Source organism: Quercus robur, chromosome 5 (genome assembly GCF_932294415.1).
Source record: "Quercus robur chromosome 5, dhQueRobu3.1, whole genome shotgun sequence".
NCBI classification, from domain to species: domain Eukaryota; kingdom Viridiplantae; phylum Streptophyta; class Magnoliopsida; order Fagales; family Fagaceae; genus Quercus; species Quercus robur.
In genome coordinates, this window is record NC_065538.1 from 80,942,710 (window position 1) to 80,970,197 (window position 27,488).

Here is a 27,488-nt window from a genome sequence, read left to right on the forward strand (position 1 = left end):
ATGAAAATTTACGAAAAATACAAGCAAGGTGAGAAGGCCACCTAACTCAGTTGCATCTACACGCACATTTAGATCCCACCTTACATATGAATTCTCCGAAACGTCAACCAATTCACCATACCATGCCAAGCAACGGGTCCCCTTCCCATCAATATTCATGCTGATAAAAGCTGTGCAAGAGCAATTTCTCAAGCATGCCTGCTCGCACTCTGAGCTACTCATACTCATGTCCATCCAAACTGCATTAAATGAATCAGGACCCTTCAAACGCTCCACCTTCACAAACCCTTCTCCATTCCCACACATCGACAACCCCAACTGCTTCCTCACACACCCCCCAGAACCATCTCTGTGATACCAATTCTTCCGAGACTTGGGTTCATACCCTGGCAAACACGTACACTCAAACTTATTAACATTGTCATCAGACTCACATTTACCGTAGGCACCACAGTGTCTATAGTTGTCACACCGGTATTTAGGTGCTGACCAGAATTCCTTCCATTGAAGGTCACCATCATTCCACATAAGTTTCTGGATTATTCCAGAGTTGCCAACCACTACTTTAGAAATGACAGAGGGGTCATCAAAAAAGTAGTAAGATACCTCATCTTCGTTGTTAACAAAATAATACTTAAAACTCGATGAGGATGTTGCTGCTGATAATGATGTGGGCCACGGCCATGGAGCTGACCGCCAATATAAAGTCGAACCCTTATACAAGACGACTTGTGGAGAGCCAGTTGGATTTATCTTACAGAAGTAGTCCCCAGTTCCGGGGTCATCTTGTGACTTCCAAGATGTCAAGAACCTGTCTAACCCAGTCATCCGATTCAACCCAAGCCTCATGCCTGGAAGCAGTGTGTCTGTAGGATGATCAAAGCTTTGCCATATAACCTTTTTGTTATTGCCTTGGACCAATACCAGATTTCCTGAATCTTGAAGCTGTGCAACAGAGGAGGTTGTCCCCTGGACAGACACATTTGTAGACCAAAGAAGACGGTTAGAACTGTCATGGAGGACAAGGTTTCCATACTGGTTGATGGAGAGAACACCGGAGGAATCAATAATAGGATCATTCCTGTTTGCCACCCACACTATAGTTTGATATGCCACTTTGACAAACCAAATACCAAGATACTGGTAGCTAGAATTTCCGGGACTGAAGAAGCCTAAGGCGAAATTATTTTTGTTGGAAATCAAAGACTGGCCATCCTTGATGGATTGGTTTGGTGTTAAGGTGTCAACGGAAGTGCAAAATGGGAAGAAAAGCACGATCAGAATCAATGGCATGACCATGGTTTCATGATCCATGTTTGTGCGCAGTGGTCTTTCACTTAAAATAACTTTTTTTTTTTTTTTTTTTTTTGGACGGGGTGGTTGGTGGGTGGGCATGAAGTCTTCTTACAAGAAAAGAGAGAGAATATTCTGAAGTCTTCTCTTTCTGATACCTATTGCTGACTAATTGTTTCTTTTAGGACTACACGCCTCTCTTCTTTCAGACAAAGAAGCAGCCTATCCAGAAGGATTTTGCTCCAAATCAGTACCCGTTTGTTTCGGCCTTTAGAAGCCAAAACGCACTTTTTGAGAGCAAAAATGAAAGTCGGGTGTTTGGTATTGTTTCAAAATGAGCTTTTTCTGCATTATGAAATGTAAAGAATTAAGCCAAAACGTGTGGGCAAGTTTGAGAAGCTTTTACAAACGCAAAAGCGCTTTGATCAATATATATTACCATTGAAAATGCAATAAATGACCCAAATTACCCTCATCTCACTAACAACAAAATACACTAAAAATTGAAGACAAACACAGAAAATTAGAGAAATTACCTGTGAAGATCAAGGTGAAGAAGTGCGTGGGTGTGGGCTAAGAGAGGTATTGAAGATTTTTGGTGAAATTAAGAGAAATTACTTGTGAAGATCAAGATGAAGAAGTGTGTGTGTGTGAGATGTGTGTGGTTGAATTTAGAGAAAAAGAAAATAATAAAGAAGATCAAGGTGAAGAAGTGCATGGGTGTGGGCTGTGTGGCTAAATGTGTGGAGGAAAGTAGAGAAACAGAAAAAGGAAATTATGTTCTGGAATGAGAGTGGACGAAATGGTAGTAGTCTGGTGAAGAAGAAAAGTATAAAGAAAAGTCAAAAGTGAAGATAGGGAGAAGGTAAAGAATATGTGTGTGGAGGAGAAAAAAAGTGGAAAAAAAATATAAATAACGTGTGGATGAAAGAAAAAGAGATAAAGAGAAAAATAAAATTAAAAATTAAAATAAAGAAATGCTACTATAATATTTTTATAATATTTTCACAATAAATTTTAGGTGGTGGGTTGTTACTAGCTAATACGAGTGAAAAAAAAAAAGTGGGTTATTCAAATTAAAATCAATAACAACTTACCACGTATGATTTATTGTGAAAATATTGTAAAAATATTTTTACAACAAATTTTAGTTAACAATAAATTATTATTGTTATTGTTATTATTATTATTATTAAGTAGTTTTTTTGAATAAGTATTATTAAGTAGTTGATTTAAGTATGAAATAAACCTCCTTATATATTCATTGTCTTTTTTGGTAATTTATAACTCAAACTGCCATTTTTATAAATGCTAACCAAACACTCAGTTTTTTTAAAAAGCACTTTTTAACAGTTTTTACCAATCACTCAGCTTTTTAAAAAAAGCTAATTTTATACTGTACTTTTTGAAAACCCCCACTTTTTCAAAAAGTCGAAGTTCAAAAAGCTGAACCAAACTCACAATCAATAAGCCAAGCATCACAAGTCAACTAGAATTGCGTCTAGGGACGGGAGGCATTCAAGCATCAATTTTATAAAGGGAAATGTTAAAAAGCACCATGCTGTGCTTGTTAACTTTTCCTTTTTTTTGTGTTTCACTTAAAAAAAGGAAAAAAGTTGTCAAAAAAGATTTAAAAAAATGTCAAAAACTGAAAAACTGCCAAAAGCTGAAAAAGTTACCCAAAAAATTACCTAAAAGTGTGTTGTTAATGAGCACCTTAAAGTGTCCATTAACACAACCCATTTATAAAACACATGGATTTTCTAGTTTCCTTTATTGACCAGTCAAACTCAACAGTGTAACATAATTGACAACATGAGTTGAACTTAGAATCACATATTGGAGTCTTTTGGGTTAATATTGTAAAATTCAAAGTTAATTTGCGTTATACGAACTGTTCAAAGATAATTGGAAAATTGAGGAGAGATACTGAATTTCGGCAATGGCAATGCCGAAATTCAGCCAAAAAGCAGGAGAGAGAATAAGGAAAGGAGGAGAGAGAAAATCTTTGAATTTCGGCAATGGCATTGCCAAAATTCCACTGCCCAATTTTGCTGCCCGAATCCAGTGTGTCCGAGTGTGCCCGAGTGTGGAGTGCTCTTAAAATTAAAAAAAAAAAAAAAAAAAAGGCAATGGCGGCAATGTCATTGCCGAAATAGGGGAATAATTTTTTTTTTTTTAGCAATTGTGATAATGGCATTGCCGAAAATGGGAAAAAAAAAGTGGTTTCGAAATCTCTAGAAGAGTAAAAAATAGGTTTCATGTCCACAATATTTTTACAATAAATCACATATAATTAGTTATTATTAGTTAAAAAAATTTGTGACAACTAATTGTGGCAATGGCATTGCTGAAATAGGAAAAAAAAAATTGTGGCAATATCATTGCCGAAATAGTGAGAAAAATAAAAGTGAAACTACTTGAGACAATTGCATTGCCGAAATAGGGAGAAAAAAAATATTTTTTCCCCTATTTCGGCAATAGCATTGCCGTAAATGAAAAAAAAAAAAAAAAAAAAAAACGGCAATGAGATTGCCGAAATAGGGGGGGAAAATTTTTCCCCCCTATTTCGGCAATCCCATTGCCGTTTTTTTTTTTTTTTTTTTTTTCATTTACGGCAATACTATTGCCGAAATAGGGGAAAATATTTTTTCCACCTATTTCGGCAATGGTATTTCCAATTTTTTTTCTCCCTATTTCGGCAATGCAATTGTCTCAAGTAGTTTGTCACTTTTATTTTTCTCACTAATTCGGCAATGATATTGCCACAATTTTTTTTTTCCTATTTCGGCAATGCCATTGCCACAATTAGTTGTCACAAATTTTTTTAACTACTAATAATTAATTATATGTGATTTATTGTAAAAATATTGTGGACATGAAACCTGTTTTTTACTCTTCTAGAGATTTCGAAACAACTTTTTTTTTCCATTTTCGGCAATGCCATTATCATAATTGCTAAAAAAAAAAAATTATTCCCCTATTTCGGCAATGACATTGCCGCCATTGCCTTTGTTTTTTTATTTTAAGAGCACTCCACACTCGGACACACAGGATTCGGGCAGCAAAACTGGGCAGTGGAATTTCGGCAATGCCATTGCCGAAATTCAAAGATTTTCTCTCTCCTCCTTTCCTTATTCTCTCTCCTACTTTTTGGCTGAATTTCGGCAATGCCATTGCCGAAATTCAGTCTCTCTCCTCAATTTCCCAATTATCTTTGAACAGTTCGTATAACGCAAATTAACTTTGAATTTTACAATATTAACCCAAAAGACTCCACATATTGAGTACCTTCTCAAACGTCAAAAAAAAAAAAAAAACAAAACAAAACCTAACTTTCATGTGAAATCGTTTACTTTTTAAATAATGGCGAATCCTTTTTACCATTTCTTTTTTTGACCACGATACCAGAAGAGAAAAAAAAAAAATATATATATATATATATATATATATATATATATATATATATTTGAAATGGTGTGGTAGTAAGGTGTTAAACAAGAAGATAAAAAATCCTACCTCCTCCTTCTTCTTCTGGTGGGTTTCGGACCTTTTTTTTTTTTTTTTTTGGGGGTTTTCGGTCCTGCCAATTTGCCTTAACTTTTTTATTTGTGTGCTGTACAGGTAAGGTACTTGTCAGCCTCCTTTTAATGCTATGTCCTCTATTTTAAAATTTTTTTCTTCGTTCTGTTTTAAAATTTGAATTTTTTTTCTTTGTTTTGTTTTTTTGAGCCCCACGTGACTAATAATAAAAATAGAATGTTATAGCTTTTTAAGGGTTTATTTGGATAAGACTTATTGTTGAAAATTAAAAATTTATTGATAAAAAATTAAAAACACTATAATAAAATAATTTTTAAAGGTGTGAAATAGTGCAATGAAACCCAATTTTAAAATTAGATTTGTGTTTTTTTGTACTTACGGGTCCTATGAATAGTGCATAGGACCTAGCCAAAAAAACGCAGACACGCAAAACGCCACTCTTGCCACTATGGAAACTCACACTAAGTTTTAACCCTCCTCCACTGTTCCACCTATTAAGAGCATTTTTATCAAGAGTTTTAAAAATTTTAGCATTTAGTGTCACGACCCAAACCTATACTTCAGAGTTTAGAGCATGACCGACATGTTAATATCAAGTTTACCTCAATACTAACACAAACCAACCTAAACTGAAGGTACTTATCAAGAGTTGTTTCTTGAATTTCTGCTTATTTTCTTGCATAAGAGCCAAAATATACAAAAAAGATGGCAACCTTGAAATTTCATTTCCTTCGAACTTGGAAAATTACTACCTGGTTGAAACTTAAGGTATACGTGCAAATATTACATAGTTAAATGTTTAGCAAAACTCTTTTTACAAACCTAACCCCAAAGACATACAACTGGGGTTCAAAACAAACTAAGGTACCGAATTATATCTGTGCTCAAAGGATCAAGTACATCTTGATTCCTCCTATACAACAAAAGAGCTAACTGTTATACAACAACACTCTACTACATTCTAACAAACGAGAAAACACAAAATCCTTGCCACCTCTAATACTCTCACTGCTTCCAAGAAGAACCTGTGCACTGAAATATAATATGGTGAGTTGCGAAGCCCAGTAAGGTTTTAAAGCTTTATAGGCCTTTAATAAGAATGCATGTAAATCAAATATTTTATGGATATGCCAAATTTGATAAAATAGCCTTCATATTGTTCTTAAAATAACTTAAGAGCTTTTAGATGAGTATACTTCATTTTCTTTTCATATAATAAATAAAAGGACATAATAAGGATCTTAAATATAATTCAGTAATCTTATCTTTGAACAGACTATCAAATACTTTATCATAACTTCTTATCAGACTTATAACACATTCAATATACCTTTCTTATCATCATACTTTTCTTATAATTTTCAAATAGCTTAATAGCTCATTTATAATACATGTTAGTTAATCCAATTGTAAGTCTGTCACAACTTTGGGAGGCTTTCAGCACAGAGTGCCAGGCATCCAACATTCCTCACAATGCCAGGTAATTCCGGAATCATATCATAATACATATTTTCAACCATGGGGGTAGGTTGACATCCTCCACAAGTTGGCTGTTACCAACAAGGGCAGGTACAGTAGAGCCAGTCCCACTTTTAATGGCCAATCAGAATCTCCATGAAAATACCAATACTATAACCCCTATTGGCTGAGTTCAAATCATAACAATGGAATAACCGAAAACTATATTTTCTGATAACTTTGCTTTTAAATGTTTCACAATAGTAGCATATCCACTTCGTTCTTAAATATTATGTTCATGATATAAATAATAGCATCAATATGCTAAATTTATTATGTATATAAGATTGAACAACTCATGAATTGGTAAAACTCTTTCGATTAAAAGTGTATCGCGCAGGAATCAAATCGACCATTTGTATGATTTTTTGATAAAAAGAAATCACAAAAAGGGTATGTTGCTGACGTTTTTTGAAACGATTAAAAATCACCAAAGTAATGTCTAAACCCAATGATTCAAAGAAACGATAAAGAATCCTGGAACAAGGAAATACCACTTTCAGTTATCTCAATAAATAGATTCTAATTAAGAATCAAAATAGATTCTAAAGACAAAAAAGGTGCGTGGTTAGAGATTGCTCAAGAAACGAAATACCTAAAGTAAAGGGTTTCCTTGGGTTATTAGCGAGTTATCCAACTTGAGTTATGAGGATGCGAATACAAATGATTTTATTTTCTTTTTCGGATAAGAATAAGGAATAATAAAAAGCACTTAACTCATATTTAATTGATTTGATTATTTTATGGATCCATTTGACATTACTAATTAAAAATTTCAAATTCGATCCATAGACATAATTTCAAATTTTCTTGAGCCGTATGAGGAGAAAACCTCTTATACGTTTCTAGGGGGGGTATTATTCATCTACATCTATCCCAATGGGTGGTTTATCGAATCGTTGCAATTGATGCTCGATGCCGAAGAAAAGGAAGAGCTCTTCGGAAAGTGGGCTTTTATGATCCGCTAAAGAATCAAACCTATTTAAATGTTCCTGCTATTCTATATTTCCTTGAAAGGGGCGCTCAACCTATGGGAACTGTTCATGATATTTCGAAGAAGGCGGGAGTTTTTATGGAACTTTGCCTTAATCAACAGATTAAATTCAATTAATGAATAGAACAAAAGAGGGGGGGTGGTAGTATATAAAAGGTTATACAAAGTTATATAAGCCCCTCTTTTGTTCTATTCATACCTATTTATTATTACTACCAAAAAATGTCTACTACTAAAAAATGTCGTCTTCTATAACGACAAAAGTTTATTTTTATTTTAGTGATAGAAACTCATTTAATTTAAGATAGATGAAAAAAGATCAAATGAATAACCGAGGTAGTTGGATTTCTAAATCCAAAATATTTACATTATTTCTAATTCAATACTAGTTGGTTTTTAGTTGAAACTTTCACTTTTTTTATGTTATGAACAAATAAATAAAATAAAAAAACAAAATTCTTTTTTTTTTTTTTTACTTATATGGATTAAGTAAACCCAAGCATTGCGATACTTTGCTACGAATATTGATTCTTACGCTTACATCCTTTTGTATCCATGTTTATTATCCATATATAGTTAGTGCCAATTCAATACAAGTCATTAGTTTTTTCTTTATTTGTATAATTTATATTTTATTATATTAATTCAATATTTAATTTTTTTATTTATTTTAATTTATGGTTCTCCACATTGTGTTCTTTTCTTAAGATTTACATTCGTATTGACAACAGTGTATCAAACAAATATAATCCGATCATGAATAAATGTATCTATTTCCCTCTGTTCCATCTATGGACTTGGTTTTTTTATTTTACTTTATTTAAACGATGGATTCGTCGGATTTGTTGGGATACGAGAAGCCTTTATTTATTATTTATTTATTTTATTGAAAAAAAAACGGATAAGATAATAATGGATAAGATACGAACTAAATCCGTGGTAGTACGTCAATTTTGACTTAATCCATATTCTTATCTTAATCTAGATTCTTATTTTAGAAGTCAGTGCATTTGCATCTAATATGTTCATTATTTTTTTTATGTTCAGAATCGATTAGCAATATTTTTGCTATTTTACTATTTTAATTTCGGTGTGCAATTAAATCTAATTTTTTATTCCGATTGGATCTACACATTTTTTTGGGGGGAGGGGGGGGGGGGTTGCTAACTCAACGGTAGAGTACTCGGCTTTTAAGTGCGACTGGCAATTTTTACACATTTGTATGAAGCAACGTCTTCATCGATACTATCTCTAGAGCTTGTAAGACCGCGACTGATCCTCAAAGGAATGAATGGAAAAAGTAGCATGTCGTATCAATGTGGAATTCTGAGAATATTTTATTCTTAGCGGATCGGTTCAAAACTTTGTTTAAATTCTTGACGAAAAAAAATAAAATGAAATTTTGGGTTAAGTGAATAAATGGATAGAGCCCTATGGCTCCAATTATAGGTAAACAAAAAAAAAAAAAAAAAAAAAGAAACGAGCTTCTGTTCTTAATTTGAACGATTACCCGATCTAATTAAACGTTAAAAATAGATTAGTCCTTGATGCGGGAAATGTTTTTCCCATAAGTGGATCATCGATTTCTTTTTAAATCCTAATTATTAGTAGCTATTCTCCATTAGAGTGTGGGGGTAAATGTGTAGAAAAAACAGTCTATTGATAAAGATAAAAATCCCTTTTTTCCAATATCAAAAGAGCGATTGGGTTGAACAAATAAAGGATTTCTAACCATCTTGTTATCCTCAAATGAACATAAACCAATTAAATTAGATGGAAAAGGAGAGGCTAAAGAGTCCGTCGATCAGTCTTATTTGGTTCTGGGGTATATATCTATTTATTTCTTACTATAATATCCTGTTTTGACTGTATCATACTATGTGTCATTTAATAACCAAAAAGAAATCCCTTATCCCCATCTAATTTTAAATGGAGGAATTTCAAGGATATTTAGAACTCGATAGATTTCGGCAACACAACTTCCTATACCCACTTATCTTTCGGGAATATAGTTATGCACTTGCTCATGGTCATGGTTTAAATAGATACATGTTGTTGGAAAATATAGGTTATGATAATAAATCTAGTTTACTGATTGTAAAACGCTTAATTACTACAATGTATCAACAGAATTATTTGATAATTTCTGCTAATGATTCTAAACAAAATCCATTTTTTGGGTACAACAAGAATTTGCATTCTAAAATTCTATCAGAAGGATTTGCAATCATTGTGGAAATTCCATTTTATCTACAATTAATATCTTCTTTAGAAGGGGCAGAAATCGTAAGATTTTACAATTTACGATCCATTCATTCAATATTTCCCTTTTTAGAGGAAAAGTTCCCACATTTAAATTATTTGGCGGATATACTAATACCCTACCCTACCCATCTGGAAATATTGGTTCAAACCCTTCGTTACCGGGTGAAAGATGCTTCTTATTTGCATTTATTGCGGTTCTTTCTTCATGAGTATTCTAATTGTAACAGTCTTATTATTACAAATAAATCTATTTCCATTTTTTCAAAAAGTAATCCGAGATTCTTTTTATTCCTATATAATTCTTATATATGTGAATATGAATCCATCTTCCTTTTTCTCCGTAACCAATCTTCTCATTTACGATTAACATCTTCTGGAGTCCTTTTTGAACGACTCTGTTTCTATAGAAAAATAGAACATTTTGCCGAAGTCTTTGCTAATGATTTTCCAGTCATCCCATGCTTTCTCAAGGATCCTTTCATGCATTATGTTAGATATCAAGGAAAATCAATTCTGGCTTCCAAAGACACACCTCTTCTAATGAATAAATGGAAATCTTACCTTGTCAATTTATGGCAATGTCATTTTGATGTATGGTCTCACACGACAAGTATCCGTATAAACCAAGTATCAATACCAAGATACCGGTAGCTAGAATTGCCGGGACTAAAGAAGCCTAAGGCGAAATTATTTTTGTTGGAAATCAAAGACTGGCCATCCTTGATGGATTGATCTGGTGTTAAGGTGTCAACGGAAGTGCAAAATGGGAAGAAAAGCACGATCAGAATCAATGGCATGACCATGGTTTCAGGGTCCATGTTTGTGTGCAGTGGTCTTTCACTTAAAATAACCTTTTTTTTTTTTTTTTTTGGAGGGGGTGGTTGGTTTGGGGGGGTGGGGCATGAAGTCTTCTTACTAGAAAAGAGAGAGAGAATATTCTGAAGTTCTCTCTTTCTGATACCTATCGCTGACTAATTGTTTCTTTTAGGACTCCACGCCTCTCTTTTTTCAAACATAGAAGCAGCCTATCAAAAAGGATTTTGCTCCAACTCAATAAGCCAAGCATCACAAGTCAACCAGAATTGCGTCTAGGGACCGGAGGCATTCAAGCATGAATTTTATATTAGACATGGATTTTGTAATTTCTTATATTGATCAGTCAAACTCAACAGGATAACATAATTGACTACATGAGTTGAACTTAGAATTAGGAGTGTGCACAAACCGGCCGGCGCCGACCCAACTGATCGGCGCCGACAATATCGCACTGCCGCTGGAGCCGACCGATGGAGCTGAGGCCAGTGAACGGAGGGGAACCCCAATTCCGACGCCGGTGCGGTACAGAGGTCAAAACGCAAGTCTGAAACCTATTCAAAAAACCGAATCGACCGATAAATCTAATATATATATATATATATATATATATATCGGAACTGCGTCATTTCACTTAGTTAAAAAAAAAATTAATAAAAAAAAAATAAAAAAAAGAAGAAGAAGAAGAAAAAAGAAAAAAGAAAACGATGATGTTTTGTGCACAACCCTAGCCCTAACTCCCAGGTATAAATTCGTTATTTTCTCAGTCTTCCTCCTTAACCCTCTCAGTCTCTCTTTCGCCTCTGGGCTTTGTTGGGTGATGACTCTCCTCAAGTTATTGTCTGCCATGTCTCTCTCTCATCGCCTCACCAGTCATTGGCTGACCGCCTCGCTACCAGCAGCCACTCCACCGGTAACTCCATGTCTCCACTCTCCATCTCTCACCATTCCGTTTTAAAGATTCTCTCTCTCACTTCGAGTCCAACTGTCCAAGTCCATCTGTGAACTATGATCTATCTAATGTTTTTTGTTCTTGGTATTTTTCAGCAATTTGATTTTTGGCATCTGTGATATTTCTGGCATTTTTGGCACTTTTCACCGGGTGATATCTCTTTTTCAATTTGACCCTTTCAGGCTTTCAACATTTTTCGTTTCTCTCTCTTACTTTGGCTTTTTACTCATGTTTTCGTTTATTTATTTATTTTATTTAGTTATTAAATTAAATTTGGGGTTTTCTTATTGTATTGGCTTTTTCATTGTTGGACCTGATTGCCTAATTAAGTAATGTTGAGTAATGAGTAATTGAGTATAATTTGTATAAGTATGAGTTGAAATACGTTTTTTTTTGTATGGCAGGTTGTTGTGAAAAATTATTTGTGATGTTTTTAGTTTTTACTTTTGTGTTTGTGTTGTTTGAAAAAAAAAAAGTTTCAAACTGACCAAACCGACTGCAAAAAACCGCACCGCAATATGTCGGAAAACCGACTTTAAGCAGTATGCATCAGTTCTAATTATAAGAAAACCGACGTCTATTGGTTCGATAATAAATTTGGCAAAACACCGAGCCTACTGAACCGCGCACACCCCTACTTAGAAACACACATTGAGTACCTAAAATCCTGACTTTCATGTGAAATCGTTTACTTTTTAAATAACGGCGAATCCCCTTTTCCCATTTCTTTTTTTGACCACGGTACCAGAAGAGAAAAAAAATTATATATATATATATATATATATTGGGAATGGTGCGGTAGTAAGGTGTTAAACAAGAAGGAGATAAAAAATCCTACCTCCTCCTCCTCCTCCTTCTTCTTCTTCTTCTTCTTGTGGTTTTCAGACCCTTCTTGGTTTTTTTTTTTTTTTGAATCTTCTTCTTCTTTTTCTTCTTTTCTTTCGGTGGGTTTTCGGTCCTGCCAATCTGCCTTTACTTTTTTATTTGTGTGTTGTACAAGAAATGTACTTTTCAGCCTCCCTAATGCTATGTCCTCTGTTTTAAAATTTTTTGTTTGTTCTATTTTAAAATTTGAATTTTTTTTCTTTGTTTTGTTTTTTTGAGCCCCAAGTGACTAACAATAAAAATAGAATGTTCCAGCCTTTTAAGTTTTAACCCTCTTCCACTGTTCCACCTATTAAGAACATTTGCATCAAGAGTCTAAAAAGTTTTAGTAGATACCGCTTATTTTACTGAAAACTGAAAACAATAAAAGAAATATATATTTCGGTTACAGTTCATTAATGAAATCACTATTCATTTGCCTATTTGCACTGTTCATGGGATGCGCTGGTTTTTTTTTTTTTAAATTGCAAAACACTAAAATGCAAAACGTGGCCGCTGAATCCAAACAAACACTTAGTATCTAAAAAATCATCTTTATAGTATTTAATACATCACTTTACCACTTTATTGAAATATTATTTATTTATCATTTTTTATTCTTTTTGAGAGAGAGCAAAGAGTGAGATCGAGGGGAGAGAGAGAAGGGAATAAAGAATAATAAAGAATGAGTAGCAACTTGCTACAATAAGGTGTTAGTAATAACATCTTACAATAGCAAGGTGCTAAAAAATTTAAAATTTAGCACTGTGCATGCCAAAGGTGAGACTGTTGGGCCTGATCTCACTTGGACTCACAACTTACTTGTAAGGTGGGCTTAGGATTTCCTACTTTGGGTCGTTTTCGGCACAGAGACTCAACGTAGATACTCCTCTCTCTTTCAGAATCATTGTTTCTCTCTACTCTCTATTCTTTGTGAACCTTTCAACAAACCTTTTTCCTTTCCATCTTCTTATATTTATAGCTCTGGATTAGTGGAGAGACCATGATTACAACCATAGTTAGTGCAATTGGGGCTCTAATATCATCAGTTGTAAGTGGGTGGTTAGGTGGGGGTGGAATTAGGGATGACAATTTTTCCCCCACCCCACTTAATCCGCCCCTCCCCGCTTCGCCCCGCGCGGATTTTCCCTGCCCCACAAAGGCGGTGGGGCGGGGATGGAGCAAGATTTTAGCCCCGCACCACGGGGCAGGGCAGGGATGGGTTTAGACTTTTTAGACCCACCCCGCCCTGCCCCTCCCCGTCCCCGCCCCACCTACGTTACTAAAGGTTATAATTGTAAAATTTTCATACCCTAAAACCTTACTATTTAAACAAAAATATTAATATTAGCATATTTTATTCTATCCAATGTGATTCTTTGCCTTTATTTTGTTGTGTTATACTATGAGATTTTTATTTTTTAATGATTGTCTTGTTAAACACTTGGATATATTATTCAATTTTTTTCTAAAAATTGATTTGACTTGATAGGATAAATTTAGTTGTAATTTTAAGTATATTTTTATTAATGAAATAGGTTTCATTAAAAAAATTGTACTAGTTGTAGGGAAAATTAACAAAAAGTAGAGTTTTACAGGGTGGGGCGGGGCTTCGTGGGGCCCCAAGGGGTAGGGATGGGGTGAGAAAGTATTCCTCGTCATACGGGGCTGGGCGAGGATGGGGCAAGACAAAACCATGCGAGGCGGGGAAAAAGACCTCATTCTTCGGCCCCGCCCCGCCCCATTGCCATCCCTAGGTGGAATGTGGCGAATGTGACCTTGGAACTTGGTTCCAACTCAAGTAGGAATGCTCGGTAGTGATGTTTCCTGGGAACTGCCAAGCATGCTATGGTGTGTTTGGACGTTAGTCTTTCTTTATTACTCGGGAGCGTTTTGCCGAGCAATGGTCAGGTGATAAAACTTGGGCTTGTAGTTTGTGAGGGTTGAGTAGAAAGAGATTGGAGATATGGGCTATGCTGCTGGTTCTAAATTCAAGGCCCAATTGGATCTAGGTACCTCGGTGCCGTACATTAGCCTCCCCTTGATTCATGCTCGGCTACCGGGAAGAATCAAGGAACTTAAAAGGAAAAAGTTTTGATATCCCCGATGATGTGGAAGTGGCGTATTGCCACGAGAGCGAAATTGCTCTCCATAGAGGGCATGGTACTACTTTTTTCCCCTTAATGGCGATTCTAGAGGGCGGGGTTAAGTTTCCCATGGATCCTCTCTTAGTTAGCACACTTAGGTATTATGGGCTGTGCCCCGACTAACTCCCCCCCAATTTTTATCCGGTAGTTAGTTGTGTTAGTAGGTTGAACCATACATTTGATTTACAATTGGACCATCATGATATAAACCACATGTACAGTCTTTGTAGAAATAAGAATACCAATTATTACTTAAAAGTTAGAGATACACGGGTATGGTTGATATCATGCCTACCTGATTCAAATAGGAATTCAGCCGGGGAGTTCGTCCGAGTGCGTGACAATTGGTTTGCCGGAGAAATCCCCTCCTCTCATGGCGTGAAGTGGGTTCGTACCGATCTCTAACTTAACTGTCTTTCTACTTGTGGTAGTTTTATCTATTTGGACACTAACATTGTATCTCATTTTCTTGTATGAATGTGTATATATATATATATTCTTTTTGCAGAGGGTAAAGTGTTTGTCCCGGATATCAGGACAGTTCACATCAGGAACTTGAATTTTGTATTTCGGTCCAAGATTTACGTTCATTGGGACAGACAGCTCCGAACATCACATCTAATTCTCGGAGTTGAACTTGTCTATTCCACCTGGCAGTCCTTCAAACAAGGGCTCTTGGTTGATAGCCCCCTTTTGTCATATATTGACGTTCGGCACGCGAACTTCCTTCCGTCGAAATTTACAATTGGAGAAGCTCGGGAACTGGGTAGGCGATACACTTGCTCAGACGAACTTGCACCGTTGCGGGACGAGTCGGCAAAGCATGTGTCCCGACATCTCCGAGAGCTTGCCCACGCACCTGTTCAAGAAGAAGCTCCTGTCCAAGAAGAACCTGCACAGCCAGAGGAACTTGCTGGACCCGAGGCTCCTGTAGAGGAAGCCGACCAATTTTTTGTTGACATAACCGACCTTTCAGATACTGAACCCTACCTTAGTGAAGATATGGTGACCCGGAAGATTATGACAATAGACCGTTTCGTGCCTAGCTCGAGACAAGCCGTGCAGCAGCCACCCTCTCAGAGCCAAAGTCAAGCGCCTCCCTCCCCACCTCCTCCTCAAACTGGACGGGTCCGGAAAAGGCAACGAGTTTTCGAGCAAACGTCTACTGGCTCAGGGGATACTGCAGACCGGGCCGAGCGTAGCGTCCTCCTCCCAAGCCGCGCAGGTGTGGAAGCCCAAGTTAAGCTTTTTCTTATCGCAATCTCGACAGATCCTCGACAACTAGGTGAATCGATCGAGAAAGTTCCTGGATCCTTGATAACCTCTCAACAGTTGGTGGATTGATCGAGCTTCTTTTCTTGTGTCTTTGCTTTGTTCGTTGACACCTTCTCGACAGTTGCATCTGTCGACGTTGTTTTTCTTGACACCTTCCTTGACAGATGTCTCGACACCTCTCGACACCTCTATCGGTTGAGATTTACTAAACCTCTATATATAGGTTCTGTGAGATCCGGTTTTTCATTTCACTCAATCTTTCTCTCGATAGCTTCGTGTTTTCTCTTCCCAAACCTCTCTCACTCACTCCAAACTTCTTCCTCAAGGTTTCTTCAAGCTTTTACTAGGTTTTTTTTTTTTTTTTTTTTTTTTTTTTTTCACTTGGTAAGCTTCGAATCTCTTGTTTTCATGCATTTTCATGTTTCGAAACCTAGGTTTTGGGGTTTTTGAAAATTTTTGGGATTTTTCAAAATTAATGAAGTTTTGGTGAAATTTTTGGGTTGGGATTTGCTTATGTGATCTTAAAACTTCATGCGTTGCATCTCATGTGCATTATAACAGTGTTATTATGCATTTAGTTATGTGCAAATTGATTGTGTGCTAGTAGGATTGGATTGGGCTGAGCCCATAATACAATTTCTTTTGTATGTCACATGTTCATGCATTCCCCATGCATACGTGCTCTATTTTCAATATACTTGTTATATTTGAAATGTGTTGGGACTTTTTTGATTGTCTCTCTCTCTCTCTCTCTCTCTCCCTCTCTTTTTTGTTTACGTTAGTCATGTTTATGGCACCAAAACGTAAATCTGCTCCATCCCAGAACCCTCTTCATTCTAGGGCATCATCTTCCTCTGATCTTACTCCTCATATCCAGTTTCATGATAAGGATGCCTGAAAGGACTTCTCGGAGAACTTTTCTTGATGAGGTGTTCATTCGGAATGCCGAGTCATTTTGGCGGATTTCGCTGACACTGACCTTCCTGATGTCATTCACAGTTGGGGTTGGGAGTCACTGTGTGACGTCCCGGTCACATGTCCATCCATGCTGGTTCAGGAGTTTTACTCTAACATGCATGGACTTGATTCTTTAGTACCTCTCTTTCATACTCGCATTTGAGGTATGTGCATTGTTGTCACACCGCAGCTTGTTGTGGATGTACTCCATGTTCTGAGGGTAGAGCATCTTGACTACCCCGGATGTGAGCGTCTGAGGACTATGTCCAAAGATGACATGATCTCTGTTTTCTACGAGTGCCCTTTTGATTGGGGTGATCATCAGTTTACACCATGTAAGGCCTTTGCTAAAGGTCCTAGATTCATAAACATGGTGATGACTTTTTTTTTGCACCCACTCTCTCACTATAACTCTATCACAGAGCTTCATGCTCGATTTTTGTTTTTTTTGTTAGAGCACCTCACTATAGATTTTTTTTCACATTTTATTCTTTCTATTATAGATGTGTTTAGGGATATGGCTACCCGTGATAAGCTTATTTTCCCTTCGGCTATCATGTGGATTATATGCCATTTTTTTGTTCCTTTTCCCTCTTCCGCCCACTTTTCTGTCATGTGTGCCAAAGACGCTGCTACCATTAAACGTAGCAAGGTGCAATTTAGGTCACGACAGTCAGATTCAGCAGCTCCTCCCTCCTGTTCGGCTCCATCTCATTCTGCTCCATCCACATCTGCTCCCTCCTCTTTTATGAGCGATGTGTCACTCGGGGACATCATGGCGCAGCTGTAGCACATGGATGCTCGCCTTGATACACTCTCTATAGAGTTGTATTAAGTGAATATTCGTGTCGGTCGTATTGCACGGCGGCAGACGATCATGGGTGGCTTTGCTCCTGAGGCTTCTCCTTCACCTCCTCCCGTGGGTTTTGATTCTGAGGATGAGGATGATGATGATGGTGATGACGATGATGCTTCTGATGATGATGATGGAGATGCTAGCTCTACTGATGAGATGTCTACTTGACACTCTTACCCTTTGTCACTTGTGACAAAAATGGGGAGTAGTTTTGAATATGAGAGTAGTTATTCTTAGGGGGAGAGTTAGTATAAGACCATTTTGTCTGAGGGATGTAGTGAGGATTACATGTATCTTTTTCTTTTCTCTATTTTAGATACATTTATTCTTGTACATGGGTCTTGTGACCATTATTGACATACATTGTACTTATTTTCTTTATATGTTGATGTATGTTTCTTTCACCTACCTTTACACATGTTGTTCTTTTTTTCTCTCTTTATACACATGGTTCTTGTTACTTATATGCAATCTATTATTTTTGTTTCACACAAAGATGCCTTGATGAGTTTTGTTTAAAGTGTTTCAGAAATACAGGTTGTCAAAGTCTACTTGCTATAAACTCTCTTTTTGCAAAGTTTTTCAAGAGTTTATGTTAGGATAGATTTTATTGTATTCAACAAGTGAATATGAGTTAAGTGATTTATGACTTCTCTCATATGTTCATTTGTTTGTTGTGGTTTTGTCACAGATTGCCAAAGGGGGAGATTGTTAGAACATCTATGATTCACTTGTTAGGAACATATGTAATTATTTTATGTAATTGGCTAATCCTTTGACAAAATCCACTTTACTTGTATTTGGGTAGATCTAGGATGTGTTTAATACTTCAAGAAACTTTGTTTTAAGATCAAGTGTTGAAGCCATGTAAGTTTGTCCAAGATTCAAGCTGAAAAGTGTCTGTCATTAAAACTCGATAGCTAGACATCTATCAAGCTTAAAGAGCTGTTCAGCCCCATGGCTCGACAGCAACTCGACAGATAGGGTATCTGTCGAGGTTTATGAAAAATAGATTTTCAGTTCTGTTTTGACTCCAATCCGTGATTATGTGTTTGGGCTTTCTTTTCTCGCAACCCTAGACATATAAAAGGATTATTTTAAGGGTCGTCAAATTATTCACAAGTTGTACAAGTGTTGAGCAAAGTTTGTTTAAGCAAATTGTGACTAGAGATAGAATTTGCCCTAGTTCATCGCTCTTGTGAAGAAGTTGTTGTGTTTGTGCACCGTAGGGTTTTGTGACTAAGCATCTTCTGGATCTTCATCGTTGGGATGAACTGAAGAATTTTGCAGCCAACAACCTTCTCTAGTTGGTGATTGAAGTCTCGTACCGGGATCCGTGCAATTGGTTAGTCATGTACTGGGAGCCGTGCATCAAAAGGAGAAATTATCACTACAGAACAAGTTCAATTGGGTATTGGGGTAAGGGTTCAACTGTAGGTTAGTATAAGGTACTGAGATTCCTTTACTTGTAACCGCTTGTTGTGATAATAGTGGAATTTCAAGAGTGGTGACCTTAAAATCATCTGATGAGGTTTTTGTCGTGTTGATTTTTCCCATTCGTAAATAAATCACCGTATCAATTTATTTTTCCGCTGCATACTTAGTTTAATTGGTGATTTGTTTGTGCTACCACGCGTTTGCATGTTAATTTGATTAATTAATATACTTGGCTAATTAATCAATTAATTTATCACAAGGGGTCAATTTGTTTTTGGCCTATCACAAGGTTTCCAGATTGGTTGATGGAGAGAACTCCAGTGGAATCACTAATAGGATCATTTTTGTTTGCAACCCATACCACAGTTTGTTTTTTCACTTTGGTATACCAAATACCAAGATATCGATAGCTAGAGTTGCCAGGGCTGAAGAAGCCTAAGATAAAATTGTTTTTATTGGAAATCAAAGATTGGCCATCCTTGATGGATTGGTCTGATGTTAAGGTGTCGAGGGAAATGTAAGGTGGTAAGAAAAGAATGATCAGAATCAAATACATGATCAGTTTTTCAACATCCATGATTGTGTGATTGGTCTTTCACTTAAAATAACATTTTTTTGGGGTTTGGGGCAAAAAATATTGACATTTGGTTTGATTGAGAATTATGAAGTCTTCCTACCGTGAGAAAAAGAGAATTATGAAGTCTTCTCTCTCTGTTCCCTGTCTTTGACTATTCTCTCCTTTTAGGACTAAGCGCATCTTTTTTGAAACAAAAAACTAGCGTATCAAAATGGATATTGCATCAAGTCAATAATCTTAAATATCAAATTAAAGCATCAAATTTCGGTGAAGGCTTTCTTTTCTACCTGAAAATGACTATCAAATTAAATGTCCCAATACCTAATCTTAAATATCTTTCTGTTTAGTTTTAGTACAATTTAATGGATGGATTGAATAACATGTTAAAATTTCATTGACTTTTAGCACATACTTGAGTGAGTAATTGATAGTTTGATGAGGATGGCATTTATGTTGTCCAGAAAATTTGCTGAGATTGGCATATTGGGATCTAAAGAGTTATCAAGGCAGAGCTAACTATCCTGATGCCTGAGCTGGTAATTGGAAATTTAGCATCATGCCAGAGCTTTCTGCTGTTCTTTGGCTAACCTCATTTCGGAAAATCTCAATGGCTTCCATGAATCAACCTACTTCTAGTTGATTATAGTCTTTACAATCTAGTACACACTATGCAATCTACTAAAAAATGCTTTGATTGTATACAAAAAGAAAAGTAAGAAAATCATGTCCTAAAAGGAAAAAAAATGGGACAAATAGGGAAAAATAATACAGCTAATTGGAAGCACAATTTTAAAATTTAAAAGACTATCTGGATTCCCAACCATGCATATGAGATCAAAGTATACTCTATCTGGCATGTAAGCCTTAAGTTCAAGGTAGTGGACAAGGTAAACTGTATTGCATAACTAAAACACATGGATTTTATAATTTCTTTTATCCTACTATATCTATCATCCGTTGCAAAATTTGTTATATGAAGAAAGCAGATGTAGAGAACTTCAACCAACAGGCATCTTTACTTTAAAAAAAAAAATTTCTTTCCCTTGTTTTTTAGTGGATAAGAAGTAAATATTTACAGTAATTTCCATACACTGTAAAAGGACTTGTAAAGTAATAATTCTAAAATTCTTTCAATCAAACTAACTCAAACAGACAAAAAGTAAAATCACAGATATCTTCAGCACTCAAGCAATAAGCAATTTGACATATGTCTATTATATAACAAATGATTCATTTTTGGGCCGAAAGTGAGTAGAAACACTAATGCTAATCAAACTTATTTTTAAGATATGAATTGCATCGATAGCAATAGTCAGAAATATGAATTAAAGAATGATGTGATTAGGTAGCCATAGAATTCCTTAGCCCTTAGGACCCATGGTGACTTTGACAGCATAAGCAAGCTCCTTCACACCCTTCAGCATAAGTGACAAGACTAAAAGGATTGGGCCTAAACCCCCGAATTTTATATCTTCGGCCGCATAGTTTCTTCTCCAACTCAATCTACTACCAATCTAAAACACACACACACACACAAACACTGAACAAAAACAATTAAATAAATAAATCACATACACACAAATAAAACACAACACACACAGGAAAATGTCGGACAGCAATAGAGAGAGTACTCTCATAAACTCCCTACAGTGTGCCTGAAGTGAAAGTAATCTTAAAAACATGAGTTAAACTTGAAAGTTCAAAAACGTGTACCAATACACTTTTGAACGTTTAGACCCCCAAAAATTAACTTAACCAACACAAGCAATATGTTAAACAACAAGTGTGCGGAAACTTAACATATGCTATAATGTGAAATAGGATAAAAACTATCTAAGCCATAACATAATAAAATCACAGCAGATAATATAAAGGCAGAGATAGAGAGGAAGGAAGATGCAAACACAAAGATAACACCCGATGTGTTATCGAAGAGGAAACCGAAGACCTCGGCGAAAAACCTCTCCGCCGCCCTCCAAGCGGTAATCAATCCACTAGAAAATACAGTTGGGATACAAGGACAGCAATAGACCCTCCAAGCCTAATCTACCCAGTGCACCTAAGCCCTCCAAGCTTCTTGCTCCAACGAGGTTGCGCCGAACCTTTTTCTTTTCTAGCTTTCCGGATTCCGCTACTACACCGTAGCATCAACCAATGAAGATTGGCTCCTTCCTAACTGCTTCCCAGAACTCCAAACGACTGTCTCACAGAGATGATAATGGTGAGAACCAGGTTTGGTATAATGCCTCTCAAGGTTTTGACAATGGAGAGGAAGAGAGTGAGGGATTTTGATGAGACTCTAAGGTAGGGATTGTGTGTGAAACAATCTTGTTTTTCTTTAGGGTTTCTCTCTCAAAATTCTCTCTGGAAGCTCTCTTTCAATCGTGGGTTAAAGGGGTATTTATACTGGAGTGAAGAGGAATGTGAAACGTCAGGTTTTTACAAAACAGGGGTGGCTCGCGGCTTGACCTCGCGGCTTAACCAAGTCACGAGATCCAGTCGCGAGTTAACCGTATGGCCAGTTGTCCTGTTTTGTCCTGTAGTGCTCCAGCTAGCATGACTGTTCATCTTCCAGCATGCTTGGCACGTGTACAGCTTCTGGCGGCTTGCAGCCGCGAGTCCACCCGCGAGTCCCAGCCGCGACACTCTGTTTTCTTGCACACTCTTGAGCAAACTTCACTCTATCTCACTCACTACCCTTACAACAAACCCACCTAAATACAGGGTTACTAAATACTGAAATACAAGCAAATTTGGCACGGAATAAAGCCAATTAGATGGTTGAATAAATTCAACCTTACAATCTCCCCCTTTGGCTATTCCGTGACAAAACCCTAAAACAGACTCTAGACTTAACAAGTGAGTTGGGAACAGTTGAACAAAACTCACTCACACCTAACTCTAGAAGCTGTGAAGCACTTGAAACATATGAACATAAACTCCTGAAACACAACAATACACCATGATCATTGTAAGCAGAAAATTATAAATGCATATGAAACAGGCAATATGAGATCAAGCAAAGATGGAGTTAATAAACAAACCATGGCTTGATCAACCAAGTGAACACCACAAAGTAGTGATCACAGTGCTCATTCACACTTGGAATGAACACAAGGACATACAAGTTAACAAGCACAAGGCAAGACACTTGTATGCTCAACACTCAACCAATGCATAGCACACAAGGCATATGCATCTAGGAACAATCCTACAAGGGCACAAGAGTGACAGTACAAAAACCAAAATGCAGAACATTTAGATTAAGGTACTGATTTCAACATAGCATAAAGGTTGCACTTAAGCAAGGTACATACCATAAAGCCTACAAACTATGCATAAAACATTAACCCTAAAAGCTTACAAAAGCATATGGGTACAGACCAACAAATAACCTGAATAACATCAACAAAATATATTAAAGTTTAAACCAAGAGTGTTAAGAGTTAGGAACATCTATACACCAAAACACAGTGTATCAAAACCATAAAAACCACTAAAAATACCCAACATAAACATAATACACCAAAACACAGTGTATCAAAACCATAAAAACCACTAAAAATACCCAACATAAACATATATAAACACATTACTCCCCCTCAAATAATTACTCCCCCTTAAGAGCTGCTTTTCTGCTTCTCAATCATCAATGAACTTCTCCCCCTTTTTGACAGGAATGGCCAAAGGGTCACTGGTCATGCTGAGTTGTGAAGCTGTCAAGTGTAGCAGCCAAGACATCAATCTGGTCTTGCATGGCTCTCATCCTGTCAGAGTGCTCAGTTTGGACTGCCCTGATCCCATCAAGCCTTTCCAGAATGATCTGGAAAGCATCTGGAGGTGTGTCTGCAGAAGTTGAAGCTCTGTGTCTTTTGCCACTTCTCCTAGGTGTTGAAGTTGATGCAAGCCCTGCTGCCTCTGCTTCAGTCTCCATTGGGGCAGCCTCTCCTTCATCACCTTCATCTTCTTCTCCTAGAAGCCTAACACTTATCCTTTTGCAGGTAAGCTTGTTTATTGCAGAGGGTGTAGACATGGGACTGATGTCTTGAGGGATTGGAACACCCTTACTCCTAAAAATCCTCATTAGCAAACTTGGAAAGATCAATTTAGGCCTAGAGGTGGTTCTAGTCTCATCCACAATGGTGTCATAAATGTGGGAACTTATGTCTATGAAGTTCTTTTCTTTGAGATCCATCAGAAAGACTGCTCTAGCACAATTGATTGTAGTCAATTTCTTAATGGGATAGAGGTTAAACATCATAATTATTGTAAGGCACCTCATGTCCACTGGAAAGGCAGTGGTATTCAAACATTTCCCTTCTCTCTGCCCACCTATCCTTTGTTGAATTGTTTCAATAGACACACTCCTATCCTTGTAATTGATAAATTCTTCATCATCCAATCCTTCAAGCCCTAATGCATCATCTATGACATGAGCATCCAAGACAAATTCTTTACCCCTCACCCAGCAACTCAATTCATTATCCTTTATCACAGCATTTGAGTAAAATTCCCTAATTAAGGGTTCACACACAACAAGGAAACCACCCAGAAGCTTTTCCCATCCTCTTCCTTCAAAACAGCTGGGAATAAATGTTTGCCTTAAGTCCTCCAAATCTACAAATCTCTCTTGAATGATTCCTGCATTCAAGAAGTTATCCTTGTATCTCTCAAAGTGGTGAACTGATCTAAACAGTCTGGAATCCATCTTTAATCTTTTGTCAGCCTTCTTTGCAGTAGATTTCTTCTTCTGAGGTGAGGGAGCCATCTGTGAACAATCAGAAAAGGCCACAACAACATAGAGCAATATGTGTGCATAACCAGTCAGTACCATGTAATTTACAAAGAGATATCAACCAAACAAGTGAACTTTAAAAACTTAAACAACAAGCTACTTAGTTCAAGCATATGGATAAACCAAGCCTAGGATAGGAAACACATGAACAACATGGTGAAACTATCCTAAAGGCATAATGGAAAAATGATATGACACACAAACAGTATATTGAGCCTAACAGAAGCTTTCCACAGATTAACACACTAATACATGCAAATCTAGCACAGTAAAACTCACAACCTCAAAAATAACCAATAGAAACAACTCAACAGCTCAAAGTTCAGATTGAAATAAAAGAAACACTTAGCTAAGCACAAGATGAAGAGCAATAAGAGTATGACTCTCATTAACACAAACTATAGCAACAGCATCCACAAGCTAAGCAAGAACAGGTAGCAGAGATCGAAACAAAAACCCATTTCAAAAACACAATCATATGCGAAAAATCAAAGGGTAAAAGCACAAAATCAAGTAGAAAAGAGTGTAAAACAGAAAACCCATACCTGTAACTTGACGATTTTGAGCTACAAGAGTGCAACACTAGAGATTGGAAAAAGGGAGCACGGAGTGTTTGGGAGGGAGAGAGTTTAGAGAGAAGATGAACAGTCACAAAAATTCGAGGAAAAAACTGAAAAAGGTTTAAAAACTGCTCCTGTTTCTGCAAAACACGCGATTTTCGCGACTGGATTAAGTCGCCACACAGTCGCCAGCTCAAGCCGCCAAAGCACTCAAGAACAAAATTTTGAAAATTTTTTCTAAGTGTTTTTCGCGACTGGAAGGTCTACCCGCGAGTGAGTCGCGAGCTGAGCCGCGAAAATCTCTGAGTGAACCTCGCGACTGGACCTTCCACTCGCGAACAAGTCGCCAAAAATGACCAGCGAAGATGCGACTGAGGCTCGCGACTTGACATACCCGCGACTGAGCCGCCAAAACAGGGCAAAACTGTATTTTTGAAATTTTCAGATTTTTCAAACAAAATACTTTCCAAAAACACCTAAAACACTCAAAAATCTTTTTGTGCTTGAATTAACAATGATTGAGCATGTGAAAACACATTTTATCAAGTACAATCACACAAATGAATATGGCATTTATTGAACATAAACTTGTGTGTTGTGTGTGGATATCAACAATGAGATAGTCCTTTGTCTAATGTGAAACTTCAATGATCAATTCAACCAAGGCATACACAATTAGCACTAGATCATGTGACCAATCTCAATTATAGAAATATGAATATATGACCTCCCACACAACTTGATAACATAACTTGGAGCTTTTCATTTGACTCCACTAACAATCATAACAATTGATCTTTTTGATCTTTTGAGGCAATCATCTCTAACATTTCTCTTTGAAGAACAGGCCTTTGGCCTTTTTGAATGAAATATCACTTTTAATATAAGGTCGCTTACCCTTTTTCCTAGTCAAATACTAGAATGTGCGACAGGCTTTTGCAGCTCAATATCTCTTTTCATTTGGAGATTTACATTTGGTGAGCTCTTTTTAGCAAAACAAAAATAAAAAGTGGGAAGATATATAGACACAAGTCTATGCATGTCTCAAGATCAACATAACCATTCACTAATCATTCATGACAAGTTTGAAGATCTATTTACAACAATCACATAGATTTCAAGATTTTTCCCACAGTGATATGAGTGCATGAAAACAAGCAATGCTCGAAAATGCACACAGCCATTAGCACAAAGGTACAAGGCAAAACAAGCTTTGAGACAAAACTCAACAAAGTCAATCAAGCTTTTTGATTTTCTAAATTTTATGTGATTTTTGGATTTTTGACACAAGAAACAAAAAGAATGATAAAACAAAATCAAGAAATATTCACAAGAAGATAGCAAACAACCAAAAACAAAAACAACAAGCATACCAGACAAACATAGTCACAAAGCATAGGAAGTATTAATGCATGGACATGTTGTAATGCTTATGCATGAGTACCCCTTTTCACCCACACGTCACTTGCGTTTGGGGTGATTTCCTTAAAGGATTGGGTACGGGAGTTAGGGCTTTCAAACCTTCGTGAGAAGCTTTCCAAGCAGTTGGTGAATGCACCAATCATCTTCATCACGTTCATCATTCCGGGATCTCCATTTTGCTCTCTAGATTGATCACCTGCCCAAGTTCTCCTATCAATTCTGGGTCCTCCTGACCTTTGAGGAGTTGCACTGTTCTTTGCTTTCAGCTTTTGGCAATTTGGTCGAGTGTGCCCTTGAAGTCCGCAATAATGGCACACATACGTTCCTCTAGGACCTCTTTGTGGTCGTGGACGTGACTTGGCACGAGATTCAGACCTGCCCACAGACTGGTTACGATGATTCAGCATCCGTTGGTCCACCACATTCTTCTTCTCCTCCACCTCGAGCTTCACACCAGTAAGGTCAGCTACAACTGGATCTTTGGCCTTTACAAACTTCACTTCTTTAGTGACATTTCCAGTTGAACTACTTCCTCCGGTATATCCCAGTCCGGATTTGTCTGAAAAGCTCTTTTGAGAAGATATAACATCATCTAGCTTCTTGGTGATGACCCTCTCTATTTTAGCATTTGCTTGCACCACCTCGTTCTCAAGAAATCTCACTTTAGTGTAAGCTTCGGACAGCTCACCATTCAGTGTTTCAATCTTGCATTTGGCCTCCCTATACCGGATTAGGAGACTTTTGTAGTCCTCCTCAGCCTTCTTCATTTTTCTCACAGCAGCCTTGGCTACCCTTGTGTATTCACCCGACTTCTCCAAGAGTGAGTTGTAATTTTCTTGAAGAGTTGTTGTGCTTTCTTCTTCTTCAGCTTCTGATTCTTCAACAATTCCTAGTGAATCATCATCACTATGTTCTCCAAGGTCTTGAACAAGCAAATTCAACTCATCCGAAGACTCAACATGAGCAATAGTCATGAAAGCTGAATAGTTCCCTTCTCCATCACAGCTCTCTTCAGATTCTGAGTCAGACGAATCTGAGTCACTCAAGGTCGTGGCATACACCTTGCCTTTCGATTTCAAATAATTCGGACATTCCTTCTTAAAGTGTCCATGCCCGTTGCATTCAAAACAAGTGACACCTTGTGTGGATTGAGATTCTTTTCCATCTTTCTTTTTGAAATCCCTCTTCTCCCTTCCAGAATTTTGGAATTTTCTCTTATC

General features: G+C 36.9%; 1 protein-coding gene and 1 pseudogene across 16 annotated transcripts in view; one reads left to right on the forward strand and one right to left on the reverse strand.

Moving 5' to 3' along the window:
- The window catches only part of LOC126727320 (G-type lectin S-receptor-like serine/threonine-protein kinase RKS1), a 164,319-nt gene that overhangs the window by 125,929 nt on the left and 10,902 nt on the right, over positions 1–27,488 (reverse strand). For 2 of the 16 annotated variants that reach the window (XR_007656207.1, XM_050432922.1), the window contains exons 1-2: positions 1,830–2,115; positions 42–1,638 (exon numbers count right to left, since the gene is read on the reverse strand). The exons of 7 other annotated variants lie outside the window; for them this stretch is intronic. Coding sequence is in view for 8 of the 9 variants with exons in the window: in XM_050432922.1 (XP_050288879.1) it covers positions 42–1,395 (1,354 nt within the window). In the remaining variant the exon portion in view is untranslated. Of the gene's footprint in view, positions 1–41; positions 1,639–1,829; positions 2,116–10,357; positions 10,494–10,574; positions 10,594–27,488 lie in introns of those variants that run through there. 7 more of the 16 variants (XM_050432920.1, XM_050432919.1, XM_050432910.1 and 4 more) reach the window with 6 other exon arrangements.
- LOC126727335 (maturase K-like) lies at positions 9,166–10,028 on the forward strand (annotated as a pseudogene).